The 20,213-nt window shown below is 44.5% G+C and overlaps 1 protein-coding gene across 2 annotated transcripts; it reads left to right on the forward strand.

The window, feature by feature from the left end:
• Window positions 1–9,239: 9,239 nt before the first annotated feature.
• LOC117364377 lies at window positions 9,240–16,906 on the forward strand. 2 transcript variants are annotated; one of them, XM_033953514.1, is made up of 2 exons: window positions 9,240–9,308; window positions 15,345–16,906. In XM_033953514.1, exons 1-2 carry the CDS (start codon window positions 9,258–9,260, stop codon window positions 16,572–16,574), a joined length of 1,281 nt encoding a protein of 426 aa, XP_033809405.1. In that variant the 5' UTR covers window positions 9,240–9,257; the 3' UTR covers window positions 16,575–16,906. The 2 variants fall into 2 exon arrangements, with proteins under 2 accessions (XP_033809405.1, XP_033809406.1); XM_033953515.1 differs by lacking the exon at window positions 9,240–9,308 and adding an exon at window positions 12,351–12,384.
• The last annotated feature ends 3,307 nt before the right edge of the window (window positions 16,907–20,213 follow it).

The following is a 20,213-nucleotide window of genomic DNA, read 5'->3' on the forward strand; positions in this document are numbered from 1 at the left end:
CTACAGAAATAAGTACCTTAGTAGTAGTAATTGGTTCCTTGTTTGCCTTAAGTGTGATAACTTGGGTTTGTGGAGTTGGGGATGGGAGGCTTTGAATTGGGGTGGGGTGGGTTCATGGGATCTGCTATTTGTTAGATGAGGGTGGGGATAGGTTGATGAGGTGGGGGCTAGCTTGATTTGCAGTAAAAGCAAAGCAAATTCGAGCACGTATCTCCTTTAAATGTGCCTGCTTAACATTTCAGATCCTGTTTGGCATCTGTCCTTTACGAATCCCTTTGTCTTGAAATTCAAACAGACTTGATATAACCAGAACCATACAAAAACCTGAAACTTTCCTTCCCGTCACTCAAAGGCATCCCTGGGGAAATCTTTACTTATGGAATAATATTCTTTTGGAGTTGCGAGACCTGGGCTCTCTCCAAATGTTTCGCAAACATCCAAAAACTTGGCTGTTCTCAAAACTGTAAATCCTGATCTTTTATCTGTATCATTATTAATTTTATTGTAAACCGAGTCGAGCTCTATCTGTATAGAAAAGACACGGTCTATAAATTTGTTTTACGGCCTCTTTTACGCCCTAGCGGCTGCCGCATGGCAACAGCCCCGAAGCCCTTTAAATCTCTATGGGCTTCGGGGCTGTTAGCGCGGCTTTGTAAAAAAGGCCATTAGTTCAGTTTAGCTCCTTTCAGTTGCTCCTGTTGGAAGTGTGTGTGTGTCAGTGACACCTCTTGAGGTGTGAACGTTTCATAAATTGTTTAACACAATCTTAGATCATTAATATGCAAAATGAATAACTACTTGCATGCTTTGAACTCATCATCAGGAAATGCGCATCAAGTTCTAAATTTTGCATTAAACCGTGTTCTTGGCAAATGGTTCACATTAAAGCTACAACACAAATTAATAGTTAGATCCTAAATTAATTTCTTATCAACCTGAATAATCACCACTGGCCCATGTTTATATAATCACTACTACAGAAATGATGGTTTCACTAAAATCTTTTATTTATACGGTTCTGTAAGTAAGACATCTAGCAGGAAGGGAGCCAGCCCAGAGACTTACTTAGTACTTGTGAGCATTGGCTAGCTGCCTTTCCTAATAGCCTATGGGCAACCGACTTCAGTACACTCAGCTGAGGTAAGACGCGATGTGAAAAACAACTGGGACACTCTGCACCTGAGCAGTGGCAGGAGCTGAAGGGAAGGTCTGCAGACGCCTCGTCTCTTTCTGAATATGCTGTGATAAATATTGCATCTCTTTGGAGAAAAACCTTCATATCTAGCACAGGTACGTTGTCGCTCAGAGCAATGGGCAACAGATGGACCTTTGAACATGAACCAGCAGAACTTTTTCATAGCAAATGGTGCAGATCAGACACTCTGCACTCACAAAGCAACAATTGGTATTGAAAGGGTAAATTATACATAGGGCAGAGTGTGGGATAGTGGTTAATGCCACAACCCTGAGGTTGTGGGTTCAAGCCCACGCTGCTCCTTGTGACCCTGGGCAAATCACTTAATCCCCCCATTGCCCCAGGTACATTAGATAGATTGTGAGGGAAAACTGCTTGAGTACCTGAATAAATTCATGTAAACCTTTCTGAGCTCTCCTGGAAGACAAGTTCAGAAAATTGATAAATAGTATGAAAAGTTTCAGCTTCTGATAAGCAGAGCTGGTATTGTGACATCATAATGCCTCATTCCACCAATAAGAGCCAACCTTATCAGTGATGTCACAACTTAGCTCACTTTTGCTATGTTTTGATTTTAGAGTAGCACAGCGGTTAAAGCAGGGGTAGGGAACTCCGGTCCTCAAGGGCCGCAATCCAGTCGGGTTTTCAGGATTTCCCCAATGAATATGCATGAGATCTATTTGCATGCACTGCTTTCAATGCATATTCATTGGGGAAATCCTGAAAACCCGACTGCAATACGGCTCTCGAGGATTGGAGTTCCCTACCCCTGGGTTAAAGCTACAGCCTCAGCACCCTGAGGTTGTAGGTTCAAACCCACATTGCTCCTTGTGACCCTGGGCAAGTCACTTAATCCCGCCATTGCCCCAGGGAAAAATGCTTGAGTACCTGAATAAATTCATGAAAACCATTCTGAGCTCCCCTGGAAGAATGGTATAGAACAGTCGCTTCCATTATATGCAAATCTCTCTCATGCATATTCATTAGGGATATCTGAAAACCCGACTGGCTGGGGGTCCCCCAGGACAGGGTTTGGGAACCACTGGTATAGAAAATTGAGAAAATAAATAAATTGTTATATGTTTTTCAGGAGCACTGAAATTAGTCTCAGCTTAGTGGAATTGACTGATTCAACTTAGTCATTAAGCTGGTAAATCTTTCGATTGCTACTAAGATTTACATGTCCCAACGCCCTGCACTTAGTGCAAATTCCGTCTTAGAATTTGAGCATAAGTTGACATTGGTGCATCTAAAGTCGCGTGCCAATAATTACGCCGAGTCCATGGCAGTTGTAAATGTTGGCATCTAAATGTGCCCTGAACTGTGTGTAATTTATAGTTTCAAGTTTATTAGGATTTTATATACTGCCTATCAAGGTTATCTAAGCGGTTTTTACAATCAGGTACTCAAGCATTTTTCCCTCTCTGTCCCGGTGGGCTCACAATCTATCTAACGTACCTGGGGCTATGGAGGATTAAGTGACTTGCCCAGGGTCACAAGGAGCAGCGCGGGGTTTGAACCCACAACCCCAGGGTGCTGAGGCTGTAGATCCAACCACTGCGCCACACACTCCTGGAGGTGAATTATACAATTCTATGTTACACACTTACCTCAGAGACTTGCCCATGCCAAAGAACGGTTTTACCTGAGACTCTACGGAGTTCATTTTCAAAGCACATAAACACACAAGTACTTTTGAAAATTAACTCCTAAACCACTTGGGTGTAAGACGACCAGGCTGCACAAACTTTGTGATTCTCTTAACAATGAGAAAAATTTCATCAGAGAGAAATTCATCTCTCTCTCTAACAAACTAACAGCCTGTTTTACAAAGTCGCACGGCAACAGCCCCAAAGCCTTTTAAATCTCTAAGGGCTTCGGGGACGTTACCGCGCAGCAGCCGTTAGCGCAGCTTTGTAAATCAGTCTTCAAGTTTCAAGTTGAATAATTTTTTGATTAATCGCTTAATCATACTTCTAAGCGATGTACAGTTTAAAATTACATTTGATAGGTAACAATACAATAAACAGCAGTGTTTAAAAAAACAATACAGGATTAAATTTTAACATACTCATAACATTGGGTAAGGGGGAAAGAAATACAAATCTATAAAGTAAAGAAGAAGCATTAAGGGAAAAATACAAAAGGTAAACAAAATGACAATATAATAAGATAAAATTTAATAGGGTCGGAGGAAGTGACGTCATCCCAGCGCATGGCTGCCTGAATCGGGAGCTCCGTAGGGGCCGCTGTGAAAAAGTGCTTTTCAAGCTTCTAGCGCTAAACCGCGCTTATTCCTCGGATCGCATTTAGCGGGTGAAACTATGGCGACGAGGAAAAAGCTAGACAAATTCAAATATTTCAGCGACGGAGGGGAAAAAGCAGCGAGTGAGCCGCAGGGGAGTGCAGGAGACGCGCTCAAAATGGCCACGGGGCCGTCGGAGCCGGCGAAGCTGCATGAGGCTGGGACTGTGGCGCTCTCGGGGGAGCTCAACGAGACAGTGCACAAATCCTTCCAAACGTGGTTCCAGGACCTGAAAAATGAAATGGTAGGGGTGAGAGTGGATGTGAAAGCTGCTCTGGCGGAGCTCCATGCGGATGTGGGGGAGCTGGGAGCCCGAGTGTCAGCCTCTGAGGAGCACGTGGAGGCATTGTCTGCTACAGTTACCGGGGTTAAGGAATCCACTGCCCATTTATCATCTGAGCTGCAGGAGTTACAGGCGCAGGTGGAAGATCTTGAGAATAGGTCACGCCGGTGTAACCTGCGCTTTAAGGGAATCCCGGAAGGGGAGGCATATTGTGACTGCAAGAGTGTGGTGCGAGAGTTCTGTCGGAGCCTACTAGGTGTGGATGGAGCTGAAATGCCTGAGGAGATTAAGCTGCAGCGAGCGCATCGGAGCTTGGGTCCTGTGAGAGGTCCTGGCTTTAAAGATATCATCGCCTGTTTTGCGGATTATTCCCTTAAAGAGAAGATTTTACAGCTGGCACGGCGCCACCCCCGATTTCGCTGGAATGAGTTGGAAGTGGGCGTCTATCAGGACCTGGCTTGGTCTACACTACAGAAGCGCAGGGCGTTCAAGGAGGTCACGCAAGTGTTGAGGGATGGTGGCCACAAGTACCTGGTACTTGGGACCTGGATTGGCTTACTGTCCCAATAAGGCAATTTTTATCTGGTGTAGGGGTGTATAATGGAATGTATCGGAAATTGCCAGTCTGCCTTAAGCATATATTCTCACAGGGCTACAATAATTCTAGTGTGCTCAGCAGGGAAAGTGTGGTTCAGCCAGCGGAGATAAAAACCCAGAGCAGAGACAAGCCAGAGAGGCCTAGAGTAGAAAGGAATATTCCTGCACAGATTCAAAAAGCGACCAACATGGACAGATAAGAGGATGGAACTCCGCTTGCATGAGGAAAGACTAAAATGGTTAGGGCTCTTCATCTTGGAAAAGAGACGGCTGAGGGGAGATATGATTGAAGTCTACAAAATCCTACAAAATCACTCGGTCAAAAATTACAAAGACTAGGGGACACTCGATGGAGTTATAGGGAAATATTTTTAAAACCAATAGGAGGAAATCCTTTTTCACTCAGAGAATAGTTAAGCTCTGGAACGCGTTGCCAGAGGATGTGGTAAGAGCGGATAGCGTAGCTGGTTTTAAGAAAGGTTTGGACAAGTTTCTGGAGGAAAAGTCCATAGTCTGTTATTGAAAAAGACATGGGGGAAGCCACTTCTTGCCCTGGATTGGTAGCAAGGAATATTGCTACACCTTGGGTTTTGGCCAGATACTAGTGACCTGGACTGACCACCGTGAGAACGGGCTACTGGGCTTGATGGACCATTGGTCTGACCCGGTAATGCTATTCTTATGTTCTTATGTTACACCGACATAATTTATGTGTAAAAGAGAAGACTTGTCAAAGTAAGAAAAGTTCTCATTGCTATACTGGGACTTTTTGTAGCCTGGCAAGATGATAGAAATTGAATTATGAAATGATTTATGTTTAATCCTGAGTTTCCAGGTCTATGAAGAGAACAGGCGTCTGTGCATATTTGCCTGAAAAATGTCATTGAAAGAATCTTGCTTTAGTTTCACACTGTGACTTGGTTTGACTGTGGAGACGTCACACCCTGCCCTGCTCATGTTATCACAGCGTGTTATTATGAACAGCAATTTTATTGGTCTTAGTGGCATTGAACTCAGCTGGTTCTCTTTGTTTACCGTTTAAAAAGGTTTTATTTACTGCTGCTCGAAATATCAAAGTGGTTTACAACAATTGGAAAGAAGGAAAAGAGCTACAAATCAGTCAAGAAAAACTGAGGAAATAAAAGAAGGACAAGAGGGCAAGGGGAAAGGAGGGGAGGGAAACCATCTGAAACAAAGTCAGTGCCTTAAACACCATAAGCTCAACAAACTCAGTTCTCCGGGCCAGACTCAAGTATAAACTAGTGGGTTTTGTCTCTTTCTTTGGCCACCTCTGTGGCTCTGGACCCCTCTGAATATCCTCCTTAGTGCTTCCACCCCTCTCGGGCAAGCTCAAGGGATCTCTTCTTATTACTGTGCCAGTGGCGATATTTTTGTGGCTGCCACGTGCCCTCATTATCCTGATCGTTCACAACTTCAACTATGTCTTGGTATCTCTGTCTTCTGGTTTTCTACCAATTGTCTTATACTTACTCTAGCTAATTCTGTGTCTTATTGGACCACTGAGAGGCAAGGATGGGGAGTGTGTGGAGCAGTGGCTAAAGCTACAGCCTCAGCACCCTGAGGTTGTGGGTTCAAACCTACGCTGCTCCCTGTGACCCTGGGCAAGTCACTTAATACCCCCCATTGCCCCAGGTACATTAGATAGATTGTGAGGGGGAAATGCTTGAGTACCTGAATAAATTCATGTAAAAACCATTCTGAGCCCCCTGGAGAGAATAGTATAGAAAACTGAATAAATACATTTGTTACTCTTTGGCTGTCCAATAACACTGGTGGATTTCTTCCGTTATCTAGAGCAGTGATTCCCAACCCTGTCCTGGAGGAACACCAGGCCAATCGGGTTTTCAGGCTAGCCCTAATGAATATGCATGAGAGAGATTTGCATATGATGGAAGTGATAGGCATGCAAATTTGCTTCATGCATATTCATTAGGGCTAGCCTGAAAACCCAATTGGCCTGGTGTTCCTCCAGGACAGGGTTGGGAACCACTGATCTAGAGCTTATCTTAGACCAATATCTAGGAAGGGCTGTGGCTTGCTGGTAGAGCTGCTGCCTCTACACCCAAAGTTTGTGAGATCAAGTCCCAGTGCTGCTCCTTGTGACCCTGGGCAAGTCACTTAGGGCTAGATTCAAGTTCAAGTTCAATTTTATTTGATGAATCGCCTATAACACTTTCTATGCGATGTACAATTAAAATATCATATATGATAACAAACAGTATTAAAAACAAAACTTCTTAACAAATTTTTGAAATGCAAAAATTTATGACATACAATGTTAGAACTTAAGGGGTTACATCACTAACTAGGTACATTAGGGAAAAAGGGGAACAGTTACAATTTTCTCAATCTAAAATGGAAGAAACATTAAAAGGTAAACACATAAGGAAGGGGCAAAAATAAATTTAGAAGATTAAAAATTTGAGCTTGAAAAACAATAAATTTTTAAACAGAATTTAAAATTAAATAGTAAAAGCGTCTTTAAATAAAAAAGTTTTCAAAGATTTTTTAAAGGAATTGAGGTCACTAACCTTCCTGCTCCGTGGGCAATCCAATCCACTCCTTGGCCGGCCAACTGATCCACAATGCGTCCTCATGCAAATGGGGGTGATCGGAGGCACGCCCCACGCTAACCACCCGGATCACTGCAGAGCAATCCCAACACATGCACAGACCAACTTCTTTGCCTGTAGATGGTCTGCCCATGCGCTGGCCCTCTGTAAACAAGCACTGCCTTCTAGCATAAGCCCCGGCAGAGAGATTATTGGCGTGAGCAGTTGCTGTACAGTGGCCAGAAACCGCTGTTGTGTTAAATAATGCAGCGGGAGTTATAAGATCGGCACCAATGCTGGTCGCATAAGTCTTCTCTCTTTTTTTTTTATTCGCATTGATTGTTTGCAAGTAGGAGGCTTTACTTATGACTTTCTCGCTAGCCCGTGCTTTTAACCCCGTGGGTTTAAAGCGGGGCTGCACTGCGGCAGAGAGCAGGTTTGCTTCTATTTCAGAGGACGGGTGCGCTGTTAGTCCAGAGAGGCAGGGCGGCAGAGTCGCTTATTTTTTGATCAGCCAGCCCAGTCGGTGTTCCTGATTTGGTTTAGTGAATCGCTGCCTTCCTACTTTGCATGATGTTTCCCCTCATTTGCATGCGCAGATCGGATCGGAGGATGATTGGCCGTGAGGTTAGTGAATTGGGTCAGAGGAAAATTGGGTCGGTACACGATCGCAAACACGATCGGTGGGCTTAATGAATCGAGTCCTTAATCCTCCACTGCCCACCATTTCGAATGTCAGCTTTGAAATGCCAAAGCAACAAAAAGGCAGTATACAAGTCCCCTTTCCCTTACTTACAAGTGGCACGTGTTGCTCAATTAACTTTCTGGGTCTTATGTCAGTTTAGGTAATCTATGGGTAGATGTTCCCAGGGGAAACAATTTGGATAAAGGATGGTGTCATGATATGTGCATATATTTTATAAAACATTCTATACAAGGGTAAAATATGTGCATACATTTACATCATCAAATTTGTGCACTCTTAAGGTTTGGGGGTTTTTTTTGAGAGAGATTATTTGATACAGGTACATATGTGGCCTACACTAAGTTATTTTTTTAACATAGACTTATAAGAGGCACCTTTCTTGATTTGTCACATAGGTGCCTGCTGTAAAATCAGGTCCAATCATTTATTAAGTAAATGAGCTATTTGGAAGCTGCTGTCCTTCCTTGTAGGTAAGAGTATCCAATATTGGGACGTGTTTTCCTTTGACCGCAGCAGCTCTTGCTACCCCCTGGAAGCAGCCGCGCATGGCATGTGCCCAGTCTGCCTAATGGTTCAGCTGGCCCTGCATACTGCTGGTAGGATTATTTCCTGGGTAAAAAGGGGACAGAGGGAGAGTTGGTGTTTTTCAGGGTCACTTGCTAACAGACAAACCGAATGGGGAGGGGGTGGAGAGAGAGAGTTTGCTGCAAGGTCTTGGCGAAATTTATCGCTGTGGTTTGGGTTTGCTCCAGATTGATCCTGCGACTAAAACCAGCTGGCAATGGGAGAGACCTCCATGAATCTGATTAGTTTGCTTGACAAGGTCACGAGAAGAGGAGGAACGAGGAAGCTCTGAGAGAATCAGCTAGTACTGGAAAACCTTTGTATGGATTTCATAAGTAAAGTCTACCTAAGGGATGCATAATTTAATTCCTCATAGTCTATCTAGCCCCACTGCTTAGATTTGTGGCATATCAAATAAAAGTGAACTATGAACTATTTACTTTTATTATATCTGAGGACGATAGTACCCCCTTTCAACACAGAGTCCTTACTGTAATGAAGTGACTGGCCATCCCACGTCTAAAAGGTCTTGTTCTGGGCGTTTGGGACTTGGACATAGTGGCGGTCTGGATGATTAGACGCCTGGACATACAGGTAGATGATTTTTGGGGAAAAAAAGTAGATGTATTTTTGAGAATGGACCTTTTCCTGCTGCCGACTTTGGGCAACTAATGCCCTACATCCAAAACGGACTTGGACGTTTCTTTTGATTATACCCCTCGGTGTGTGCAGAAAGTAGCAGGCAGCGGCCTCTTATGCCTCGGCATGAGAATAGAGTATGACTTGTCCAGGGAAGAATTTAATGTCACAGAGATTATAATGTGTAATTGTTGACAACCAAATGTTAAATTAGACTCTATTCTATAAGAGAATCTTGGTGCCCAGATGCCATTACAGAATATTATCTCAGCACCCAGATTTGGGGCATCTAATATTTGGTGAGCTTTATTGAATTACCCCTTTAATTACTAGGAAGATGCTGCATCTTTTTCTCTTCTTTAGGTGTGCATGGGATGAATGAAACTCACTGAAAGATGGACAAACAAAGACTGAACAGGAGAGAAGCTGCAATGCCACTGGAAAAGGTAGAAATCAAAGTTGTTATTGCACCGGAGGGAACTTGACTTGAGCTACAGCTGAAAATAGAAAGCACTAAACTGAGCTGTTTTCCAACTTTTTCTATGGAGAAAGAGAGACATAAAAATACCCTTTTGAAGAGTAGCATCCACGAAACTGTTGCATAAAAGCACAAGTCTGTTACACTTGGTATAGAAAAGATACTAGAGCTCCACCGCTAGCGGATTTCTCATGACACATCCAGAATGGCTTGCTGTCAGCAACCGAAAAATCGGTGTCTTTCTAATTGGCCATGGCACAATGGAATTATTTGGTCTAATCCTGGCAGCGGCCCAGAATGTACATGGACAACACATCCATATGGCCAGCGTTGTTTAAAGAACTAGGTCAAAGTAGGGTTCCCCAGACATGTCCTCCTTTTGAGGACATGTCTGGGGGTCTGGACAGCTTGTCAAAACCTGGCACTTTGGCCTTCACGTAGTAGAGCATCCGCGCATGTGCGGGTACGAAGCGATGATGTCATCCAACGAACTAACTCCCTTTCTTCCAACCCTCGTCATCTCTTTGCCATGCTTAACTCCCTCCTCAAAGCGCCCCCACTTCCGACCTCTCCTTCTCTCTCTCTCCCCAGATTATGGCTGATTACTTCCATGACAAGGTCTGCAAGATCGCCCTTGAGTTCACTACAAAGTCACATCCTTCTCCCCTACCTACTATCCAATCTCCTGAACTTCAGCCTCGCACCTCCCCTTCATCCTTCACCCAAACAGCTCAGGAAGCTTCTCCTGTCTGGTCCCGCCTTTTCCCTCTGTTAACTACTGCTGACTTCTGCCTTCTCTGTAATCACAGAGGAAGAAACTGCCAAACTTCTGTCTTTAGCCAAGCCCACCCCTCTACTCGACCCCATCTCACATTATTCCTTCCATATGCCATATTCTCAATCTATCTCTTTCCACTGCAACTGTCCCTGCTGCCTTCAAACATGCGGTGGTTAAGCTGCTTCTCAAAAAACCCTTGCTGGACCCCTCCTGCCCGTCCAACTATTGCCCTGTCTCCCTACTGTTCCTATCCAAGATACTCGAGCGTGCTGTTCTCCGTTGCTGCCTGGACTTCCTTTCAACTCGACAGATTCTCAATCCTCTACAATCTGGCATTCGCTCCTAATATTCCACAGAGACTGCCCTCACTAAGGTCTGCAGTGACTTGTTCATAGCCAGATCTAAGGGCCTTTATTCTATCCTTATCCTTCTTGACCTGTCTGCTGCCTTTGATACTGTAAATCACAGCTTACTCCTTGATAAGCTGTCCTCTTGTGGATTCCGTGAATCTGTCCTCTCCTAGTTTGCCTCCTACCTTTCCCAAAGAACCTTTAGTGTATGTGTTGGTGGGTCCTCTTCTTCTGCTACCCCGCTAGCGGTTGGTGTACCCCAGGGTTCTGTCTTAGGACCTCTTCTCTTCTCTCCTCTCTCTACACACCTCTTCCCTGATCTCCTCCCATGGCTTCCAGTATCACCTTTATGCTGATGACTCCCAGATCTACCTCTCTACACCTGAAATTTCACCTAAAGTCCAAGAAAAAGTCTTTGCTTATTTGGCTGACATTGCTGCCTGGATGTCCTGCTATCATCTGAAACTAAATATATCCATGACTGAGCTGCTCCTCTTTCCTACTAAACCCCCGGCTCCTCCTCCTCCTTTCTCCATATCGGTAAATAACACTATCATTGTTCCAGTCTCCTCTGTTTGGAACCTTGAAGTCGTCTTCGATTCTGACCTCTCATTTTCTACATATGTCCAACAAGCTGCTAAGACCTGTCGCTTCTATCTCTTCAATATCACCGAAATTTGCCCCTTCCTCTCTGAGCACACTACCTGGACCCTTATCCAAGCTCTCGTAACCTCACGCTTAGATTACTGCAATCTACTCCTAACTGGTATCCCTCAATGTCGCCTCTCCCCCTTGCAATCTGTGCAAAACTCTGCTGCGCGACTCATCTTCTACCAACCTCGCTAGGCTCATGTCACCCCTCTCCTTAAATCACTTCACTGGTTCCCTATCCGCCATCGCATACAGTTCAAGCTCCTATTGCTGATCTACAAGTGGGTTCATTCTCAATCTCTCTCCTTATACACCTCCCAGAGAACTTCGTTCCTCAGATAAGCCGCTCATAGCTGTACCCTTCTCTTCCACTGTCAATTCAAGATTTTGTTCCTTTCATCTAGCTGCCCCCTATGCCTGGAATAAATTACCCGAGTTTGTCCATCAGGCCCCTTCCCTTCCCTTGCTTAAAAGCAGGCTGAAAACCCACCTTTTTGATATAGCCTTCAATCCTTAACCCTGCTCCTCTGATGTCATAATGCCTCATTCCACCAATAAGAGCCAACCTCATTAGTGATGTCACAATGGCTTGATTGTCCTGTACTCCCGTCTGCCCTCCAACCCAGCCTGCTGATTAACCCTTCCCCTTAACTGTATCCATAACATCCTGTTTGTCTGTCTTGCCTGTTTAGATTATAAGCTCTTTCCTTACTCTTTGTGACTCTGTGCAGCGCTGCGTGCGTCTGGTAGCGCTATAGAAATAATTAATTGTAGTAGTAGTAGTAGTCTACTTAGATGTCTTGGCCACAGGAATGTCTAACTTTGTACCCCATTTTCGATCAAAAAACATCCAGGTTGAAAACGTCCTAATCCTGACCATGTGGATGTGGGTGGGGCCAGCATAGTATTAGACTGGCCACATAGACATCCTGAGCAATGGGACACCTTCGAGAGCACTGCTGTGAACTTCACATAAAGGGTGCTAGCTGTATATCTCACCATAACCCCCTTATAATTTAGGGTGAGCCCCTCAAACCCTACTATTCCCTCCTGAATACCACCCCAACAGCAATTATGGCTGCAGGTGACACCTATATGGCAGTATTGTAGGATTTGGGTGGGCTAACACGTTTTACCATAAATGTAGTAGTTAGAGTGGCTAATGGGCTTAAGTCCTCCTCTCTATGGTTCACTAGGCTACTTAAGACACCTGTGTGCAGCTCTACTAGACTTTCCTATACCAGGTGCTGATGCTCTGGAGACAGGTATGTACATTTGTATTCTGACCTTTGTGGGTGTGAAGGGGTCTGTGAGCACTGGGGGAGTGTGGGGGTGTCTTACCCTGATGCATGCAGTGATCATGTGGTCAGTTTGGGCACCTTTGTGGCACTTAGACTTTTCTAAACAGGTCTAGTTCCAAACGTCCAGGATGTCTTGCAAAATGTTTGATTATCACTGCAAGATGTTCATGCCCTTGAGACTGCCCAAAGCCCACCTAGGTTTATGCTTGTTTAAAATTTGCTGTGTTGCTCTTCTTAACATAAACACAGTGGCTACCCAGTACCTTCATAAGATTAGGACTCCTTCTATCCTGGGTATCGGTTTGATATTTGGCACTAGCCAGAGACAAGTACCTGCACTAATTATCAGATATAAATACAATGCAGTGGCTGGCATTTAAATCAAACACTGACTGCCACGGCCAAATATCAGAGGGTGTAATGCTATCATGAGTTCATTTTCAAAAGGTTCAATTTTGGAGCCCTTTTGAATTAGATTCTTTGAACACTGATGAAGGCTGCCATCTAAATGTAAGAACCTCTCTCTCTAGGCATCTAAACTGAAGTTCCTAGAAAGTGAGATACCACAGAGGGCATGCTTAGGTCGGGAAAGTGTAGTTACTTACTTGTAACAGGCGTTCTCCATGGACAGCAGGATAAGTCAGCCACACATGGTATCGTCGGATGATGTCACTCATATGTGGCTGACTCATCCTGCTTGTCCATGGAGAAATAGTTAAGCAGTTATCCCTAATTTTTACTGTTAGGACAGGATGTAGCCAAGGGTTTGGATAATTTCCTAAAAGAGAAGTCCATAAGGCATTGAGATGACTTGGAGAAATTCACTGCTTATTGCTAGGATAAGCAGCATTAAATCTGCTTTACTACTTGGGATCTAACTAGGTACTTGGAAACAAGACACTGGGCTTGATGGACCTTTGATCTGTCCCAGTACATCAATTCTTATGTGAGCCAAGCATAATTGATAATAAATAAATATAAATACTCCACTTTCTGAGTTGAGAACACTATCTCAACGGAAGGAAAGTCTCAGGTTTTTATCTTGGTAGAGCATAAATGCTCAGACCTCCTCCACCCACATCATTGGCAAAAACTTCCGAGGAGAATGTGTCATTACCATGACTCAGTTTTAATGCAAGAAGAGGTCTGAGCATTTATGCTCTACCAAGATAAAACCTGAGCCTTTTCTTCCGTTGAGATAATGTTCACATACAAAATGGGGGGAACATCACTAGGGGTCAGCAACCTGGAGAGAGACCTGGGAGTGATGGTAGATGCAACACTGAAGGCATCAGCACAATGCGCCACGGCCTCAAGGAAAGCAAACAGAATGTTGGGTATCATTAAGAAGGGTATTACAACCAGGACGAAAGAAGTCATCATGCCGCTATATCGTGCAATGGTGCGGCCGCACCTGGAGTACTGCGTCCAGTACTGGTCGCCGTACCTCAAGAAAGACATGGCGGTACTTGAGGGAGTACAAAGAAGAGCAACTAGACTGATAAAGGGAATGGAAAAACTTCCATATACCGAAAGATTGAAGCAGTTGGGACTTTTCTCCCTGGAGAAGCGAAGACTTAGAGGAGACATGATAGAAACCTTCAAGATCCTGAAGGGCATAGAAAAAGTAGACAGGGACAGATTTTTCAAATTAAGGGGCGCCACAAGTACAAGGGGGCACTCGGAGAAATTGAAAGGGGACAGGTTTAGAACAAACGCTAGGAAGTTCTTTTTCACTCAGAGGGTGGTGGATACATGGAACGCGCTTCCAGAGGCTGTTGTAGACAAGAAAACATTAAATGGTTTCAAAGAAGGTTTGGATAGATTCCTAGAAGAAAAAGGGATTGAGGGGTATAGATAGGTATAGACCATTGCTCAGGAAATGGGCCTGATGGGCCGCCGCGGGAGCGGACCGCTGAGCAGGATGGACCTAGGGTCTGCCTCAGCGGAGGCAACTTCTTATGTTCTTATGTTCTTAACCCAGAAAGTGGAGTATTTATATTTATTTATTATTTATTGACCCACTTCCACCATTTTAGATATATTAGTAACCCAAGCATAATTGAGCCATTGTGACATCACTGATGAGGTTGGCTCTTAGGCACTGGTGGAATGAGGCATTATGACATCACAATCTGAACTCTGGAATGTTGCTACTCTTTGGGTTTCTATCTGGTACTTGTGACCTGGGTTGGCCACTGTTGGAAACAGATACTGGGCTTGAGGGACCTTCGGTCTGTCCCAGTATGGCAACTCTTATGTTCTTAGGGTAGGACTGGGCTGGCCTGGGCCCCTCCACTTTCCCTTCAGGTCCACCTAGCAGCGAGGTGCACTATTTGTTTAGCTGCTGGTGAAATCAGTAGCTCACCCCAAGTCACTATTTTCATTGTCCAGCGTCTCAGGCTAGGAGGAAAAGAACTCTGATACCTGAAACTAGAAATGTAGTTTTGTTTTATCTCCCCAATATGAAAATCGCTGCTAAAGCAATTGTGTCCATCTGTCACTGGAGCTGCCCATACCATTCACGAAGCCACTTTCATTAACTCGGATGTTTATTGGTCTTTCTTGAGTTTTAAATATTCAATTGAGTGTTTTGGTTTTTTTTTTTTTTTTACATATTATTTTAAATTGCATTTTTAAAAGTGATGGCCTTTTTACAGATTCTATTTAAGATAATTCCTCACCTTAGACTCCCTGTGCTTAACTTGGGTTACAGGCAATTAACTGATAATAGACATTTTACATTGATGGCTTTTCAGGAGGGGGGAGGGGGGTCCTTCTTCCTCCCCTCTGCCCGGGATGTTCTAGGAATTGATTGCTGGAGATTCTCATTTTATTTGTTTCATTGTCTACTGTCTGTAGATAAAAGTGAGGTAAAGCCAGGTAAACACATCTATTACTCAGCTATCTCTGTTCATTTATAGGTGAAGAAACCTCATCATAAAAATTCAGTGCATGTCAAAAGGCCTAATTCAGTTCAAAATACAATTACAGAGAAAATCACAGCATGCAGCATTCACCCTTGGCAACAAAGACAAAGGAACGCTTTCAACAATTTGCAATATCAAACAATTACAAGGCAAGAGCGAACATTTTCAAAAGCAATAGAGTTTCCACCGCTCACAATAGCATCAAAGCATAAACTAAAGGTTGTAGGTGTCTCAGTGGGTCAAAGGAATATCGTATGCCAAGGAAAAGAGATCTGGAAGCCAAAATATATGCCAAAGAATGAAGTCCAAGGTATTGTCTTCAAGAAAGGCTCGATAAAAGAAAAAACACGGTACAGTTCTCAGGGGGACAACTTCTCCCCCACCAGACCCTTCTGTAAACCTCTGCAGACAAGAAGCCAGGGAATCCCTTTGCTCGGTGCTTCTCACTCACTGCTGAGGGGCCTTCTAGACAAACCCTCAGCTCCACCACTGACTCAGCCTTCGTGGCAGTGTAATTTAGTGGCCTGTAGTGTTTTATCGCATGCATCCAGAGAACAAGAGCAAGCCTCTTACTTAGCCTTCGGCTATCGGTCTAGCCACATTATTTCCACTGGAGTATCTTCAGTAAACAGGGCTTCCTTCCAGAAGCCCTTTACAAGCAGTAATACAAAGATGCTCTTGAAAACACCAGATCATCCGTCTCAAGCGAGGAGGCATGCTCATAAAGACACAGCTGTTCAGACCCTCGGTGACTTTTACCTGCAGAAGCCAAAAGCATTGAAAGAACAAGATAAGTGGACTTCCACTTCAAGGTCAGAATTATTTAGGAAAGTGGCTGTGGATCATTGTGATAATCTGGACGAACAAACCAATCTTCCAAGCAGAGGCTTTAATGTGGAAGTTTGTTCTGCTACAAATCCTGTCTGTAAAGTGTGCTTCCATGAAAGATCAGTCCCTGCCTCAGGATCTCATGCACCTGCTTTATCTTCTATCAGACCTTCTCTGCTCCCTGCTGGAATTGCAGACGAGAAGGAACAAGGAGCTGAAACAGCACAGCCAGCAAAGGCATTGGACAGTGGACCTTCACTGGGTGAGAATTCTTTCCAAGGAGTTCCAGACTGCAGTCCACACACCTCCTCTCCAGAGCCTTGGGCTATGACAGCCGTGGAACAGGATGTGACAGGAGTAGTCGTTCCTGTTCCTGCCCCTCCAAGCATTGAATGAAGGGGGAAAGAACGCAAAGTCAGCACATGAATGACCTTAGTTCTAAGCAATTTGACCAAACACTGTTGTGATATATATAGGCTTTAATCAATGCCTGCACATTATGTGTTATGCAAATGGCTGCATGGATATTTTATTTCCCTCCTGTTCCTTTACTCCGAATAACATTATTTGAAACACAGAATAGACCTAATGTCTGATGAAATCTTATGGCGACTTTCAGACCATAGTGACGGTATAGCTCTGCTATAATTAGCATAATGCTTAAATATACAAGCCTTGACGCTGTAACCTTTTTTTTTCTTTTCCATATGTCTTTATTGAAGATTTTTCAAAACACAAAATGATATAAATACAAAAACAAACTTATTACTATAATCTTTGCTGTGCCAGAGATTATGCAAATAAAGGAACATTTACAATAAATGCAGTTCAGAGTGTGGAACCCTGGACTTCTTCAACCGCAATCCATCCCACAGTATATCACCAACCCACAACCTATTATCCAATTCCTAATCCCCTTCATAAGGCAGAAACTAGTCCCTTTTGCAAATTACCATCACTATCTAAGGGCAATGAGAAAAGGAGACCCTCCTAGTCAGTGGCATAGTAAGGGGGGACAGTCTGACCCGGGCGCCATGTTGGTGGGGGCACCTGCACCCCCTACTCCTCTTCCTATTCCTCCCCTCCACGAACATGCCCCCTTCCCTTTCCCCGTACCTCTAGTTGAAGTTGTTGTTCATGGTGGTCAACAACCTGTTCTTCGCGACCCCCATTGGCTCTCCCGCTGACGTCACTTCCGGGTGCCACGCATAGGAAGTGACAGAGGGAGAGCCGACAGGGTCGCGAGGACCACGTTGTTGACCGCCGCGAGCTATATCTTCAACTAGAGATACGGGGGAAGGGAAGAGGGGCGTGCACAACAGGCGGGATTGGGGAAGGAGCGGTGGGTACACGCATGTGGTTTCGGGGGGGGGGGGCGGGGGAGGGGTGCCACTTCCCCAGGCGCCTCTCATCCTCGCTACGCCACTGCTCCCAGTCAAGCATAATCCTACCCAAAGGGCATTAAATAACAGTGGAGAAGGTGGTGAGCATTGTGGCACCTCCCAAGTCAATCTCTGCACCTTTGACTATCCCCCATTGAATGTGACCTTACATTTCCTATCTTCCATTAAAAAAAAATTATCCACCAGAATACAGTTCTGCAAATACCTGCTCAGCTTACAGGGTGTGTATGTGCAAGCAGTATACATAGGTAGGGTTACCATATTTTGGGCTGCAAAACCCCGGATATATGGCCCTGCTCTGTTCTACCTCCAGCCCCGCCCAGTTGCGCTTCCAACCCTGCCCTGCCCCCCTTGACCCGCCTCCACAAAGCCTCCTCTCTTCTTCCCCAACAAGCACTGGCCGCGTGGAAGGCCTGGAGCATACGCGGATGTGTGTGACATCATCCACGCAGGCTCAGTGGCCCTCCAGATGTGGCCAGAGCTCGTCGGGGCTTTACAGAACCCGGACAAACTGCCGGATTTTGGAAAGTCCATCTGGACACCTAGACAGTCCTCTAAAAAGAGAATATGTCTGGGTTTTCCTGGACGTCTGGCAACCCTATATACAGGAGCAAAGCTTTTCTCCCACTTCTGTGGGTTACTTACACAGTGTTATCAGTTGTGCCTATCTTTGCCGCATGTAGCTGGCATAGATGCAACAGCGGACATGTAAATATTAGGCAGACTGATACCAGGTTATGCTCGTATTCTGTAATGGAACCTAAGCACCAATACAACAAGCTCCTACGACATGGTCTCAGGGTACCTATACTTTTATTTATTTATATCAGCACTTATAGACTGCAAATTCTAAGTGACTTACAGTAAAAAAAAACAAACCCATTCAATATAAATTTGAATACAATAACATAAAACATAATAATAAAACATTAAATTACATCAGGACATAGACGATACAGTCAATCAAAATTTTTTGTTGAGCTAGAGAATGACATGAGCACAAATTTTTCTCTATCCCCAGAGGAACTCAATTTCCCTGTCCCATCCCCGTGAGTTTTGTCACTGTCTCTGTCATTCCCCCATTTCTGTAATCTCTGTCTTAACCACACAAGCCTCGAACACATAGGATTTTAAAGTGTTTGAGGCTTGTGCAGATGAGGATGGAGCTTAGGCATTGGTGGAATGAGGCATTATGACATCACAATCTGAGTTCTAGAATGTTGCTACTTAGGATTCTAAAGTGTTTGAGGCTTGTGCAGATGAGGACGGAGCTTAGGCATTGGTGGAATGAGGCATTATGACATCACAATCTGAGCTCTAGAATGTTGCCACTTAGGATTCTAAAGTGTTTGAGGCTTGTGCAGATGAGGACGGAGCTTAGGCATTGGTGGAATAAGGCATTATGACATCACAATCTGAGCTCTAGAATGTTGCTACTTAGGATGTTAAAGTGTTTGGGGCTTGTGCAGATGAGGATGGAGCTTGCAGGAATGGGGCAGGGACAGAAAAAGAACTTGCAGTAATGGGATGGGAAAATGAGTCGCCACGGGGATGGGGGAAAATTTATCCCCATGTCATTCTCTACTAGAGCATAGTCATCATTCAGCAAATACCTCTACAGGACACACATCCATAGCTTTGGAGAAAAAAAAATATTGTTTTCTGTTCCTTTTGAAAGGCATGGAGGCACCGGGTTAAAGAGCAACTCCTTATGGCTGAAAATCATGGCTAAGCTCCTAATGTTTTTCCTCATCCTAAACCCACCTTGAATGTAGGTGGTTAGTGACAGTTTAAGTATAAATTTAGACACTCAGCCCTGTAAATTTTCTAAGCTGCCAATTTAGGAGCATAAGTTTCCCCTAATTTTATGCATTAAATCTAACATTGGATGGGTAAAGAGGGAGAAGCCTTGTGTAGAGCTCTTTGGTTGTTTTCTTTATAGAAGAGAATAATTGTAGCGGTGATGGTGATGGTGGGAGTCAGAAAGGGGCAGATATTTCTTGTGATAGTTTAAAACTCAATTGATTGAATGAAGTACCACTATTACTGTTTATTATTTCTACGGTGCTACCAAGATACATGCAACACTGTACATTAAACATGCAGAGACAGTTCTTGCTCAAAAGAGCTTACAGTCTAATTATGACAGACAAACAGGACAAAAGGGTGAATCTATACAGGCTGCACAGGTTGGAAATTACAAAGGGAATGAGGAGGCAGAAATGGTAGGGGACTAAGGAGGGAATGACAAACCGATATGGGTGCTTTACAAGTGGGTCGGGTTACGCCTTAAACACAGCTTCAAAAAGTGGGCTTTCAGCTTGGATTTGAATACCACTGAGTCAGGCAGATTGTTTCAGGCATAAGACGCAGCAAAGGAGAAGGGAGAGAGTTGGCAGCTGGCAGTAGAGGAGAAGGGTACACAGTGTCGTACCAAGGTGGGGGCGATCCGCCCCGGGTGCAGCCTTAGGGGAGGTGCACAGCCGGCCAGGTCCGTAAAATGGTCGATCGCCAAGGCAAAGTGAGTCGATCGCGGAGCCCATCCCGGGCTCCGTGATAGACTCACTTTGCCTTGGCGATCTACCAGGCCGATCAGCCTTCCTCTCCCCGATGTCAATTCTGCCATCAGAGA

The sequence above is a fragment of the Geotrypetes seraphini genome, chromosome 7, assembly GCF_902459505.1.
Source record: "Geotrypetes seraphini chromosome 7, aGeoSer1.1, whole genome shotgun sequence".
Taxonomy (NCBI): Eukaryota; Metazoa; Chordata; class Amphibia; order Gymnophiona; family Dermophiidae; genus Geotrypetes; species Geotrypetes seraphini.

Bases quoted from the DNA above. Each gene is read 5' to 3' on its own strand.
- LOC117364377 (XM_033953514.1), top strand. From the start codon at position 9,258: ATGGACAAACAAAGACTGAACAGGAGAGAAGCTGCAATGCCACTGGAA. The intron at 9,309-15,344 runs GTAGAAATCAAA...GTTCATTTATAG, and splicing joins CTGCAATGCCACTGGAAAAG to GTGAAGAAACCTCATCATAA.